Source organism: Geospiza fortis, unplaced genomic scaffold, assembly GCF_000277835.1.
Source record: "Geospiza fortis unplaced genomic scaffold, GeoFor_1.0 scaffold485, whole genome shotgun sequence".
In the NCBI taxonomy this organism is placed as follows: Eukaryota; Metazoa; Chordata; class Aves; order Passeriformes; family Thraupidae; genus Geospiza; species Geospiza fortis.
This window is the reverse complement of record NW_005054457.1, coordinates 196,544-211,187: the sequence shown is the minus strand read 5'-3', so window position 1 is coordinate 211,187 and position 14,644 is coordinate 196,544. Positions and strand designations below refer to the sequence as shown.

At 50.5% G+C, this 14,644-nt stretch overlaps 2 protein-coding genes across 2 annotated transcripts in view; both read right to left on the bottom strand.

Moving 5' to 3' along the window:
- Positions 1–1,012, bottom strand: part of DNAH9 (dynein axonemal heavy chain 9) — a 55,508-nt gene extending 54,496 nt beyond the window's left edge. Inside the window, 1 exon segment of the mRNA XM_031062697.1 lies at positions 969–1,012. Within this exon segment, the coding sequence (XP_030918557.1) occupies positions 969–1,012 (44 nt within the window).
- Positions 1,013–2,098: 1,086 nt separating this feature from the next.
- Positions 2,099–14,644, bottom strand: part of LOC115948642 (dynein heavy chain 9, axonemal-like) — a 14,153-nt gene continuing 1,607 nt past the window's right edge. The window contains exons 2-12 of the mRNA XM_031062685.1: positions 14,520–14,637; positions 13,895–13,909; positions 12,451–12,647; positions 11,680–11,838; positions 10,250–10,380; positions 8,899–9,110; positions 7,784–8,017; positions 6,133–6,300; positions 4,954–5,070; positions 3,502–3,652; positions 2,099–2,419 (exon numbers count right to left, since the gene is read on the bottom strand). Of these exons, the coding sequence (XP_030918545.1) occupies positions 2,301–2,419; positions 3,502–3,652; positions 4,954–5,070; positions 6,133–6,300; positions 7,784–8,017; positions 8,899–9,110; positions 10,250–10,380; positions 11,680–11,838; positions 12,451–12,647; positions 13,895–13,909; positions 14,520–14,637 (1,621 nt within the window). The 3' untranslated portion in view covers positions 2,099–2,300. The remainder of the gene's footprint in view (positions 2,420–3,501; positions 3,653–4,953; positions 5,071–6,132; positions 6,301–7,783; positions 8,018–8,898; positions 9,111–10,249; positions 10,381–11,679; positions 11,839–12,450; positions 12,648–13,894; positions 13,910–14,519; positions 14,638–14,644) is intronic.

Below are 14,644 nucleotides of genomic sequence, written 5' to 3'. Positions count from 1 at the left end.
CAGCCTTGCCCTGGTGATGGGAACAGGGCTCTCTCCACCCACCCTGCAGCAGCCCAGGCTGGGCTCTGCTCATCCCAGCTCCCTCCAGTGTGGATGGGGAGCAGGACCCTGCAGGGATCCCTGTCACAGACATCTTTTATGAAAAATCTTTTCTTTCGGATTTTTTCCTCCTGAGAAGCTGAGAGGTCTCAGGAACAAAATGTAAACATTGATTATCTGCTGCTGTGGAATGCAACAGGTGCATCTGTGATTGGTCTCATGTGGTTGTTTCTAATTAATGGCCAATCACAGTCAGCTGGCTCAGACAGAGTCCGAGCCACAAACCTTTGTGATCATTCCTTCTTTTTCTATTCTTAGCCAGCCTTCTGATGAAATCTTTTCTTCTATTATTTTAGTATAGTTTTAATATAATATATATCATAAAATAATAAATCAAACCTTCTGAAACATAAAGTCAAATCCTCGTCTCTTCCCTCATCCTCAGACCCCTGTGAACACATAGATCCCCTCCTTGGGGAAGGGGTTCCTCTCAAGGGACAGCCCGGAGCAATCAGGTGAAACATCAAACACTGAGATGCCAAGTCCTGGACAGTCACCTCCAGCTCAAACTGTGGAATATCCACGTTACAGCCACTGCAAACACAGCCAGGGAGAGAACAGAGACTTCTCCCAGCCCAGGTTTCCACCAGAGCAGCTCCTGCACCCCACAGCAGCTCGTTCTGAAGTTCCTCTTGTTCTGAAGTTCCTGCTGGGCTGCAGAGCCCCTGCTCCCCCCTGCAGGATTCTCACTCGAAGCCATCCCAGCAAACCTGCGGCACCCAGCGCCAGTTCCCTCCTCCTCTCCAGGCAGGGAATTCCCTTGGGCTTAGAAAAGGACGTTCCCAAGCCCTGGGCTGCCAAGTGTTCTGGCAGGTGGCTCAGGGGAGGGGAAGCTTTCCTGAGCCACAGCCCTGCCTGAGCCCCTGTACCTGTCGAGCAGCTGGATCATTTCTTCATATTTCTGCACCACCATTCTTCCACGGGCAGAGTCCAAGCTCCTGGCAGCACAACAGACAGGGGTTCATCACCTTTAGTCCTGGGGGCTGGAATCTGCATTTCCCCCTTCCCAAGGTCCCCCACAACCTGCAGGCACAGCCTGCCTGGATTTCACCCCAAATCCTCTCCCTGCCCAAGGCTGCCCAGCCCCCTGGGCTCTCTCTCAGGTGTTTCCCTGCTGTAAAATGGGGAACAGCAGCTGAGATGGGAGAAGGACCCAGGGCTGCTGGAAAAATCAGTTACCAAACGTGACTTCTGAACATTTTACCCTTGACAGTTTTCTGTGACAGTTGTGCTTCACTAGATGCAGGTCACAGCTGTGAGAATGACTGTTTATATAATGTATAAAATGTATTTCTATATAATGTATAGAAAAAAATAGAAAATGCATGCAATAACATACTATATAGTTAATATATATAATATAAATCTATATATACACATATCTTCATTTTCCTTTTCAATCCTTTCTCCCTCTCAAGTTGCACATGGGAAACAGCCTCACCCCACCCTGCTGGAGGACTTGTCTTTAACTGCTCTACACAGAGGAGTAAAATCAATGCTAAATGCAGGGACCATGAGAATTCCAGCCCAGGTTTGTTCTCTTGATCTTGGGTGATTGTTCCTTTGTTTAATGCTCAGAAAGTTATCACCAAAGAGCTGGGCTGCTCCCAACCAGGTCCTGGAGGAATTACAGTGGGAAAGGTTGCAATATCTATTTTAATTACAACCTAGGGCTCTGTTAAAAGCTGAGGAGCCTATCTACTGTCCCACAGTGCCTCTCAATCACTTAATAACCCATCCAATTAAAAAACTTCTTCAAAAAAACCAAGATGGCAGGGAAGTGAATGGCTCCAGGGCACCTCTTCACTTCTCACCTCCTCACAAAGGGCTGCTTCAGCTACGGCCAGTTGTAGGGGGATAGAATATAAATAAATAAAGATAGTATAGAAAGTAATCTTACCCCCTCAAGAGTTGCAGCTGGGTTAATTATTAAGAATAAGGAGCATCTGTAGCCAATAAGAAGAGTGTTATAAAAGAGTGGATTGGTTGATTAAGGGGAACTGGAGTCAGTAGGCTGCTGTGAGGACAAGGAAGAATCAGTGCCTAGAGGAGATGCCTACAAGAAACATCAGGGAGGTTTGAAACTCCAGCAATATGGAACCCTTGCAATATAATGACAACAGCCATTGGATAGCATTCAACACAGAGAGAACACCGAGAGAGAGGTTTCCGGATGGCCCCAGCCCATCTGGAGCAGACACTCACAGCCCTGGGATGTGCCTGAGGTGCTCCAAGGGGCCCTGGATCCGCGCCCGCAGCTCCCGCGCCCAGCCCAGCGCTCCGGCCACGGGAGGGACGTTCTTGTGCAGGGGGGGGAACCCTGCAGGGCACAGGGAACAGCATTCCATCAGCCCCACAGCCCCACAGAGCTGCCCTGGGCTCCAGGCTTCCTCCCTGAAATCCAGCCTCTGTCACTCCATGCAGGTCTGCTGTCGCAGACATCTTTTATGGAAAATCCTTTCCTTAGGATTTTTCCTCCTGAGAAGCTAAGAGGCCTCAGGAACAAAATGTAAACATTGATTATCTGCTGCTGTGGAATGCAGCAGGTGGGTCTTTGATTGGCCCATGTTAGATGTTTCTAATTAATGGCCAATCACAGCCCAGCTGGCTCAGACAGAGAGTCCAAGACAGAGCCTTTGTTATCATTCCTTGCTATTCTATTCTTAGCTAGCCTTCTCATTAAATCCTTTCTTCTATTCTTTTAGTATAGTTTAAATGTAATATATATCATAAAATAATAAATCAGCCTTCTGAAACATGGAGTCAGATCCTCATCTCTTCCCTCATCCTCAGACCCCTGTGAACAGGTCACAGTCTGTGACCTACAAACCCCGCTGTGGATTTGCAATAAGGGATCAGAGGAGAAGCCTGGCACATCCTGGAACCAGACTGGGGGAAATTCTCTGCTTCCCACAGACACTGAGGAAGGGATTTCTGGCTGTGACCATGCCATCTCAGAGGCACAGAACAGAACCCCACAAAGCCACAGCAAATGCTGGACTCATCCTCCACCAATCTCCCCGTTCTCCTTGTTAACCAGCACTGGTTCCAGCAGTGCTGCTCTCCTGGAATTTCTCTGCTTCCAGAACAGTCTTCCTGACAGGAATTTACCTATTCCCTTCTGTGCCAGCATTCCCAGGGAATAATAAACCTGGGAAAGGCTGATCAAACCCCAAATTCCCACCTCCCCCTTGTATTTCCAGCATTACCCACACATGCACATTTCAAACAAGGACATTGGCATTGCTTTAATGCCAACAACAGGGCACTTCCCACCAGGAAAGCTGAAAACCTTTGCCATTTGGGAAGTTCTCCTTAGCAAAAGCAAATTATTTCCCCTCCCTAAATGAGCCTAAATCCAGTTTCCTGTAAAATCCATTTTCCTCCTGACACGGCACCCACCGAGCTGCAGCCCTGCCTGGGTGTGCCTGCTGTAGGTGAGCCTGGCCTGGTCCAGGGCAGAGCTGAACATGCTGAGCAGGACAGGGACCTTGTCAGCAGCAACTGCAGCAATCCCAGGGCGCTCCAGAAGGTTCCGGAACATGGCCAGCAGCTGGGCAGGGGAAGGAGCAGGGAAAGAATGGGAAAAGTCAAACTCCAAAATCCTCCGCTGGGATTTTCCTCACTGGTGCAGCTCCTCAGTAACCCAGAGGTCTGCACTGATGGACATTTGTCAAAGGGAAGGTTTTCCCCCTGCTTTCCCAAGTAGTTCCTGCCTTTCATGGAGGCATTTAGGTTTGAAAGAACTCCAAGATCACCTTTGATCCCACCACTAAACCATATCACAAAGGATGTCTTTGTTACAGAAATGCTCAAACCTTCTCTGTGGGTGAACCATATTCCAGATGTCATTCTTCAAAATTTGCTATTTAAAAAAAACCCTAAACAAGTCAAAGATGAATGCTATCACTTACCATTTTCTATAGCAATTTTAACAATTATTCTGGTTTTTTTTTTCAGAAAATACCATTTACTTTCTCTGCAGGATAGATTCACTGGTAAACAAAGTCCCCTCATTTCCAGAAAACCTCAATTTTGAGGGTTGAAATCCATCCATGTATTAACAAATTGATATTACCAATGATCACCTGGTTTTAACAGCAGTTTTCACCAGGAAATCAGAGAATCACAGAATGGTTTGGGTTGGAAGGGACCTTAAAGGCCAGTTTGTTCCACCCTACCATAGGCAGGGACACCTCCACTAGACCAGGGTCCTCCAGGCTCTGTCCAACCTGGCCTTGGAACTCAGAGCAGTCTCTCCCCCACCTCCCAGGGACCCCAGTGCCACTCCTGCCATCCAAAACCCTGATTTGAATCATTTCTCTGGCTGCTCTTCCCCAACCTGAGCAAACTCTGCTGTTTGTGTCAAGAGGTGAGGAGCAGGGACACTGCCAGCTCCAGGGCTCATGATGGACCCACAGGGCTGAGCATCCCTGCCCAAGCCCAACCCAATGTCACTGTCCCCAATCCATCCCAATGTCACTGTCCCCTTGTCCATCCCAGTGTCACTATCCCCTTATCCAACCCAGTGTCACCATCCCCAATCCATCCCAATGTCACTGTCCCCTTGTCCATCCCAGTTACACCATACCCTTGTCCATCCCAATGTCACCATCCCCAGTCCAACCCAATGTTGCTGTCCCAAATCCAACCCAATGTCACCGTCCCCTTGTCCATCCCAATGTCACTGTCCCCTTATCCATCCCAACATCATTGTCCCCTTGTCCAACCCAATGTCCCCAATCCATCCCAATGTCACTGTCCCCTTGCACAGCCTGCAGCTGCAGCCCTGTCTGGGCTCTCAGTGGGGCTCCCAGGGAGGGAGGGGATGCACAGATGGACAGACAGACAGACCTTGAAGATGTGCTCCAGGCCCGGGGCGTCGCTGAAGGCCTGGCTGAACACGGTGCCCAGCCGACGGTCGATGTCCTGCACCTTCTGCTGGAAGCCCAGGGCATCCTGCTCAAACTCCTGTGGGAAGGGCAGCAGCAAGTCCTGGGCTGGCAGAGGGCACTGGGGAGGTGCCTGCCACCTCCCTGCCACCCCCCTGCCCAGAGCTGTTTGCTCTCCTTATTCCCCAGGAATGCATTCAGTACATATGTAGTTTAGAGACAGAAATGCTTCCAGAATCAACTGTGCTGTGCAGCAGCAAGAGACACTTTCATTTGGCTCCTGCCTAACAGGTCCAGAGGTAATTGAGTCTCTTAACAGCTGCTGTCCAAGTGAAGATGAAAAGCAGCATCTGTCAAAGCTTTTAAAATGGGATTGTGTGTTTGTGGGGGGAAAGAACTTGAAGTAAAACACACTCTTATAAAGCAGAGCAAAGAATGAATGTATGTATAATCATCTGAATGTATGTATAATCTGAATGTATGTACAATCTTATTCACCAGGAATGAAAACACTCCTCCACAGAGTCAAGGACACCTCTGTCCCACTCCATGGCTGAGCTCAGGATGGACCCACAGTCCAACAAGTCCTAACTTCAGCTGGAGGCAAGACAGGAGGTATCTCCACACTCTCTTACCCTGAACTGGCCTGAAGACCACACCACCATCCCCAAAAACTCACAGAAGCTCAAACTCATTGAACCAGCAAGGTATGCTGGATTTCAGCTGTGCCAGGGGAACTTTAGGTTAGACATCAGGAAAAAATTCTTCACTGCAAGAGTGGTTGGGCACTGGAATCGTCTGCCCAGGGAGGTGCTGGAGTCACTGACATGTTAAAGACAGCCTGGATGTGGCACTCAGGGCCATGGTTTAGTTGATGAGGAGGTGTTGGGGCACAGTTTGGACTCGATGATCTCAAAGGTCTGTTCCAGCCTGGTTCTTTGTGTGATTCTGAGATGTGGAGCTGCAAGAACTGCCAAGTGCCTGCAGAGAAGGCCAGCAGCTCCCTGTGCCCTGCAGGGACAGACCAGAGCACCACAAAGGGAGGAAGGAGCTGGAAGGAGGAGCCAGGCTCTGCTGCAGAGGGAGCTGCTCCCTGGAGAGGAGGCTGAGCTGCTGCCATCCCCACAGGTGCCCCACCTACCACGTTGGCCAGGTCCAGGCAGTCGTAGGCTCGCTCTGAGAACACCTGGTAGCACTCCTGGAACTCCTCATGCATGGCCAGCACCTGCTGGCCCAGGGCCTTCCCTCTCATCCCCCCAAACTCAATCTTCTCCAGCTCGGCCAGGTCCAGGGCTGTGGTCAGGAGGCCCTGCAGAGCCAGAGGAGGCACACACAGCTTCAGCCACAAGCAGATGACAAATTGCCACAGCACAGAGCCAGGTTTGCTCCTGGGCCATCCTCAGGATGGGATCAGGATGATCTTTGAGGTCCCTTCCAACCCAAACCACCCTGTGATTCTACAATCGAGTGCTTTTAAAGCAGATGCCACCCATTGTGCTTTTCAACACAGCTCCTTAAGGAAGGAGCAGAGTTACACAGCGTGGTTAAACCAGTAAAACCTTCTGTTCCAGTGCAGGGAATGGGAGAAGGAGAAAAGCAACCCAAACCTTGCCTTGCATAGGCACAAGCAGCCTGTGCAGTGCCCATCTGACCCCCTCAGCTGGGAACAGCCCATCCAAAAACAGAGATTGTTGACAGTAAAAGATTTTAAAATCATAGAAAATTCGGGGAGCTAGAAAGAAAGTTAGGCTTAGCAGGCCCTGGGAAAATGCTAAGGGTAGGCCCTGGGAAATGTCAGACCTTGTATTTGCTGGATCATGTGAAACTGCACCTGTGTAGCTAGTGTATGATAAATTATATAATTGTTAGATGGGATTAGATATAATTATTGTGTAAAGAATCATGAGAAACTGTGTTAGAGGTTTGAGGGGATCACAATAAATCCATGCTTGGATGAAATCAATGTATACAATAGAACAGTGTAAGTTTAATAATTAATATGTAAGTTATGTACTGTGAGAATATAAAACATGTTTGGTCTGAAACCATGGCAGGTCAGATTTGGGTCTGTACCCCTGACACTCAGAGCTCTTTAACAACAGCAGCTGCATATTATAATTGTGTGGTTATGTGTTCCTGAACACTAACAGAGTGACCAGCAGCTGCAGTGAGCTGGTACCCACAGGAGAGCTCACAGGTGAGCACAGGAGAGCACAGGAGAGCTCACAGGTGAGCACAGCGTTTGTGTGACAGCTACACACTGTGTAACAGGTACCCACAGAGCCTCAGCCATGCTGGGGGCTGAGGGATGATGGCACTCATGACAGCCCCTGTCCCTGCCCTGTCTCACAACCACAGCAAACAGGGACACCCCAGAGCTGGGCACACACTGGGATGGGACGGGATGCCCTGCTGAGGGATGTGGAAAGTGTCCCTGCTCCTCCCCAGGCCCCCTGTCCAAGTCAGGAGATGCCCAGCTCCAGAGTGTCCCTGAATGCCCCAGGGTGTCCCTGAATGCCCCAGGAAGCCTCGGAGCTTGTCCTGGTTTATTCCCACCCATGCAAACCGCAGTCCCATGACCCCCATCCCCTTGTCCCAACAAGAGCACGAGTCACAGAGGACCCCTGGGAGCACTGAAGGACACAGCAGCAGATCTGACACAGGCACTGAGCAGGACCTGGGCAAACAAGTCCTGGCCTTGATGTCAGGGGGACCACAGGGCACAGAGTGATCCCCTGGCATCAGGGAGGGAAGGTGCCAGCCAGGCAGTTCATGGCTGCAGTACCTCTCACCTTCACCGTCTCCAGCCTCTGCAGGAAGCTGTCCAGCCTTGCAAACACCAGCCTGGAGGGGAAGTCCCAGCTCCTCACTTGCTGGCCTGGCTCATAGTACACCTGCAGGTTTGCCCTTCTCTCCTCCAGCGCCCCTTTGAAGGTGCTCAGGATGTCAAACACTGTTTGCACCTTGCCCAGGCTCTCCTCCACCTCTGCTTTCAGAAGATCTTCTGGGGTCAGGTACACCGCAGCCTGGAAGAGCCAAATCACACCCGAGATGTCCCTTGCTGCCACAGCAAATGGTGACTTCTGGTACTGACCAGCTCTGACCCTTCCTCTCAGTCAGAATCCCTTTGGAAGGAAGGACAGGGGAAAGGAAGAGAGAAGAGAATTTCTGTAGGAGCAACGGGGGTAGGATGGTTGGGATGGATGGAGACCAGAGATCTCTGAAGCCAGGGCTTGGAACTTGTGGTTTATTGCAAAGGGCCAAGTGCAGGGCCCTGCTGGGAGCTGCCAGCCACAGTTTGGACAAGGAAAGAGAAGAAAAGAGAGAAGGCAAGAACATGGTAAAGAGGAAGAGAGAGAGTAAAAGAGGAGACTGAGAGAGAGAGCAAAAGAGAGCGAGGTTCCTGTTCCAATACCATAAATCTTCTTCTGCGCTGAATATTCAAATTCTCACTAACCAATCTAGTACAAGATACAAATCCTATAGCATTTCCATACAGCCTGTAAGAATCATTACATTACCATTCTGTGTTACCCTAAAAAACCCTAAAAATTCATCTTTGGACCCCTTCTGCTAAGCCTAAAAACTACTCTTTGGAAACCTTAAAAACTCCTCTTTGGCCCCTTCTGCCAAGCTGTAGGGTCTGCTCTGACCCTTGGACCTGTCTGTGAGCAGAGGGTGTTGTTCCATCACAAGGGGATCACCTTCAGCCAGCCACACCATTGTTTTCCAGTTGTTCAGTAACTGAGGGATCTCAAAGCTTGCTTTCATTTAAGTCTTGCTTAGAGTTTCCATATTCTCAAAATCTTTTGCCAGGCAATCATATTTATAAGGCTTTCCTGTTTCATCTTCCCCTACAGCTTCCCTCAAACCCTCCCAGTCAAGCCCAGGTGCCACAGGCACACACCTGCTGGATGAGGAGGTTGCAGATCTCCTGGAGCAGCACCACCAGCCTCAGGGGCACGCTGTAGTGCTGGCAGCTGGCCCAGATCCAGCACACCACGTGCAGCAGGGGCACCAGGAGAGGCTTCACCTTGCTGAACTCGGCAGCCTCCACGTGCTCCAGGGGCTGCTGCAGGGCTGTCAGGTGGAGATCAATGTCCTGAGCTTCACTCAGAGCTGGGGGAGGAAGGGCAGAAGGGGTGAGAAGGGCTGGGGAGGGGGCCACGAGTTTTTTATATATATACACACGCATACATATATATACATATATATACATACATACACATATATACACACATATATACATGTATGTATATATATGTGTAAATATATATGTATATATATGCGTGTGTAAATATATATGCATATATATGTGTGTGTAAATATATATGTATATATGTGTATATATATGTGTGTGTGTAAATATATATGTATATATGTGTATGTAAATATATATATGTATATATGTGTGTGTAAATATATAAATATGTGTGTATATAAATAAATAAATAAATATATATATATATACTGTCCCAACACTGCACGAGTTGGGAGCACAAAGGGGGGGCTCGCAGTCCTGATGAGGAGCTGGGTGCTGGCACAAAGAGCTGTGTGGCTGGAGCCTGAAGAAAAACCCCAGAATTAATAATTAATTTGTTTTTATTAAATTAATGAATTTTAATAAAACTAGGACATTATTGTGCAACTAGACCTGTGGACCAACATGGAGAGAATCATCATCATCATCATCTAATCATAGAACCATGGAATGGTTTGGGCTGGAAGGGACCTTAAAGCGCATCCTGTTACAGCTTCCACTGTCCCAGGTGCTCCCAGCCCCATCCAGCCTGGCCTTGGGCACTGCCAGGGATCCAGGGGCAGCCACAGCTGCTCTGGGCACCTGTGCCAGGGCCTGCCCACCCTCACAGGGAAGGATTTCTTCCTAATTTCTTCCTAATATCTAATCTAACCTCTGTCGGCATGAAGCCATTTGCCTTTGTCCTGTTACTGCCAACCCTTGTAAAAAATCCAGCTGCAGCTCTCCTGGAGCCCCTTTAAGCACTGGAAGGCCAGAATAAGATCACTCTAGGCTTCTCTTCTCTGGACTGAGCAACCCCACTTGTCTCAGCCTTTTCAGAAGTGCACATGCAAATAACCCCAAAGCTCAGGACTAGGAAGAAGAAACTCTCCCTATCAGCATCTCCCTCCCACAGAGCCACCCTGTCCCCCCAGCAGGGAGGGCACAGCGCCCTGGCACCCCAGGCTATGACAGACGACAGCAATCAGCGCCACGCAGAGCTGCCCCAGGCTCTCACCTGCCTCCACATCCACGAGCATGCTTTGGAAGGCTGGCACGTAGATGCTCTGCACTCTCTCCAGCACCTCCAGCATGTTGCTGACCCTCCTGGATGTCAGCTGTCTGTGAATGCCCTCCAGGTCAGCACACCTGCAGCACAGGACACGTCACCAGCCCCGCTGGGCAGCCCCAGCTGTGCCCCAAAGCCCTGGCTCAGGATTTTCTGCAGTTACACAAGGGCACAGACTCTCTAGAACAGGGATCTTGGAGGTAGAGCAGGGTTTGGAACTGAGATCCCCAAATAGTGAGAGTCCTGAACTTATTTTTATGTGGGGGAAAAATCCCTTTGAAGAATAAGAAATCTTGGGGGGCAGGGGGGTCGTGTTTGTTTTAGATTTGGGGTTTTTTTTTTGAGGGCACACAAGAAGTTTTCCAAGCAGTTTTCCTGAAGTCCCCACACCTCTGGAAAGCAGAAGATTTACCTGCATGAGCAAAGAGCTCCAGCACAGGAAAGTGCAGAGGATGTAAGAAGGACAAGGCTGTGGCTGGAGAGAGGGAAGTGGTGAAATCCTGCAGCAGCTGGGAGGATTTTCTGCACAGGCTGCAGTGCAAACTGACCCAGGCAGGATCTCACCCAGACTTTAAGAAACATTTAGTTTTAGAGTTTAAGAATGCATGTTTTAATCTGAACTGAGCTGGCAGGAAATGGGACCAGCCCTGGAGGACAGAGCTGGTGCCAGGCTCAGATGAGAGCAGTGCCAGAAGGAGCCAGGTGTTGTTCTGCAGCCACTGCTGACAGCTCTGCACGGGCAGGGCTCTGTCTCCAGTCATCCTGAGCCAGCACAGCACAAAGGGCAGCTGAAATTCCACTCCCTGGCTCGTCTGACCCCCCTGTGGCACCCCCAGCTGACAGCATGGACCGTGCCCAGCAGCTCTGCTCAGGGGCTGGTCCTAGGGACCAGTGAGGGAAACACCATTGTGCCATTCACATCCTCTGAACAGACAGAGACATCATTCTCTCTCTCTCAGGGTTTTTTCTTAGAGAAGCACAGAGAGAAGAGGAGAAAAACAATTCTTATCTCTACTTGCTGCTCCTGTTGTTTTGCACATGTGGAATGTGTTAAGATTGTTTACCTGAAGTGATTTGTCAATTGGATTCTGCTGAGGATTGTTTTGTTTCCTTGGCCAGTTGGCTCAAAGCTGTGTCCTGGCTGTCTGCAGACAGCCAAACACCATTTCCAACTAAATCCCCTCGTGGTGTAGCCCTGAACTGTGGCTGGGCCAAGGCAAACTGATACAAGTGCCCAGCCACCCCCAGCCACTCAGAGATCACCGTTATTTTAGCAATATTTTTGGGTTCGGGTCTCAACATGACCTCGAGCAGCTGCTCTTGGCTCAGAGCAGCAGCACCCCCTGCACCCAAAGCAGCAGCAGCAGCTGCCCCAGCACCTGCTCCTCCAGAACTGCAGCTCCACCTTCGGGGTGGGGTTGGTGCCTTGCAGCAGGGGCTCTGAGGACTCTTTCCTCAGCACTCTCTGGATCTGCTGGCTCCACTCGATGATGGCTGACTCGGTGGCATGGACAAGGGATTTATTGATCAGCTCCAAGCTGCAAGAAACAGCACCAGGGTCACTTTCCACTTGTGCACGTGCATTGCTGAGTTGGGTCTACTTCAATGGGCAGCTGGAGTTTACAGTTACAGCCCAGATTCATGTTTCAAAACCACAAAACAATAAAATTCATGAGGGAGAACATTTACAAGGGCAGTTAGAGACAAGATAAGGAGGGATGGTTTGAAACTGAAAGAGAGGAGGTTTAAATTAGATATGATGAAGGAATTGTTCCCTGGGAGGGTGGGCAGGCCCTGGCACAGGTGCCCAGAGCAGCTGTGGCTGCCCCTGGATCCCTGGCAGTGCCCAAGGCCAGGCTGGACAGGGCTTGGAGCAGCCTGACTGCAGATTTTGGAGTTTCCCCTCAGTGATCTCAACAGTTCCTTGTTTCTCTGCATGCCCACATCCCCTTCCACCTCCTGAGCTTTTCCTGCTTGTATCATTGCACAGATCCCAAAGACAGAGCAAAATACCCCTCCTTGGCAGCCTGATGAGCTGCAGGGGACAGGGAGCAAGGAGAGTCCCCATGTCTGACAGGGAGGATCCCCAAAAGGTGCAGCACACGCAGCAGCAGAGGAAAACCCAGTGGAGAGCAAGGGCTGGCACTCACAATTTCTCACTTTTAGGATCAATGTTCTCGATTCCCTCTGAGGCAGCTGGAAGAGGCAGCAAGGTCTTGCCCTTCACCTGGCCAACAACCTTGAAGACAGCATTTTTCAGGCTGTGGACGTGATGGATGATGTCCTGTGACACCACTCGTGGCCAGCCCTGGTGGTTCCTCCGGTTTGTCAGGATGGGCACAATCACCTGCAGCAGGAGCCATGGAAGAGTGGGGAGAAGAGCTGAAGGAGGGCAGATTTAGGTTTGATTTAGGAAGAAACTGCTCCCTGTGAGGGTGGGGAGGACATGGCTGTGGCTGGAAGTGTCCAAGGCCAGGTTGGACAGGACTTGGAGCAGCCTGGGACAGTGGAAGGTGTTCCTGCCATGGCAGGGGTGGCACTGGATGGGCTTTAGGGTCCCTTCCAGCACAAAACATGCTGGGATTTGATGATTCCGTGACAAAAAGCACTATGGATGGATTAACCACCAGGCTCTGAGGTCCTGGGCAAGCCTGGATGTAGCCATGATATTTTCTGAAAAATCCCTTTGCTAGGATTTGTTCTCCTGAGAAGCTGAGAGGCCTCAGGAAGAAAATGTAAGCAATGATTATCTGCTGCTGTGGAATGCAACAGGTGGATCTGTGATTGGTCTCATGTGGTTGTTTCTAATTAATGGCCTATCACAGCCCAGCTGTATCAGACTCTGGTCAGTCACAGGATTTTGCTATCATTCCATTCTTTTCCCTTTCCTTTCAAGCCTTCTGATGAAATGCTTTCTTCTATTCTTTTAGTATAGCTTTAATAATATATATATATCATAAAATAATAAACCAGCCTTCTGCAACATGGAGTCAGATCCTCATCTCTTCCCTCTTCCCGGGACCCCTGTGAATACCACCCCACCTGGAGACCCTCATTCACCCCTGTCCCAAGCAGCTCCCTGCAGGTGAAGATGAAGGCCAGCAGGGCTGGGCTGAGCCCAGGGGCTGGCCCTGCACAGCCACCCCCCTATGCAGAGGGAAGGTGCTCTGGTACCTCCTGGCATCTACAGCAGAGCCACGTTTTAGGTTATTTCCCAAAGCTGCAGCCCCCTAAATGTGGTTCCTGAGTTTACCAGTGGAGTTCCAGCAGTTGGGGGCTGTGGGCTGGGCTTGCCTGGAGCTGAGCTGCCTCTGGCCCCTTTGTGCTGGGATAGCAGCAGTGCCTGTCACCTTGCCCTGGGATCAGAGCCAGGTTGCCCCTGGTGATGAGCAGCCTTTGTGTGGCCAGACTTGGGGGAGGATAAAGGTACAAAAGCAGCTACAAACAGGCACAGAACCAAAAAGGAACAACCAGGGTGCCACTCCAGGGTGCTGAAAGTTCTTTGCACCACAACCAAAGAGGTCCAGCAGCCGCAACCACCATGTCCAGGGAGCCACGGGAAGGGGGAACAACCCCAGGGCACACAGAGCTCACCTTCATCATCTCCACCTGCAACAGTAGCAGGCTTTGTCTCCATTAATCAAATCACACAGACTGCTAATGAGAGTGGTGCCATAACCAGTCACATCAGCTGTTTGTATTCTTTAGGATTGTTAAAATGACAACTGGGCCCTTGATGGAACCTCTTGAAGATCCCTTTGGGAAAACATCAGCCCACCTGAGGTAACGGGGCACTCAAATACAGGAGGCTCTTCTGAACAGCAGGAAAAACCCTTTCCTGAGAGGGTGACTGAGGGCTGGCACCGGAGTCTCCATCTGCAGGGATACTGAAAAGTCACCTGGACATGGCCCTGGGCAACAGGGGCTTGGACCAGATGTGCCTGAGATGTGCCACACAGCACCAACTACCCCAGAATCACAGAATGGGTTGTGTTGGGGGGATGTTAAAGTTCACCTTCTGCTATCCCAGGTTGTTCCAAGCCCCATCCACCCTGGCCTTGAAGATTCCAAGGATGGGACAAGCACAGTTTGTCATTCTCAGGAGCCCATCCTGTGACTGTGTAACGTGGGTCATCCCCCGTGAGATGCCCAGAACGCACACGGCTCGTGATTTAGGAGGCTCCATTGGGCTCTACAGCCCCCACTTTTCCCCCCTTACCTCCTCCACCAGCGCTGCGAAGTGCGGCAGGGGCTCAGCGGGCAGGTCCCCGCACAGCAGCTCGGCGGCGCCGGGGCCGGCTCCGGGCGGCCGCAGGAAGAAAAGCGCTTTGGTGGCGCTGGGGG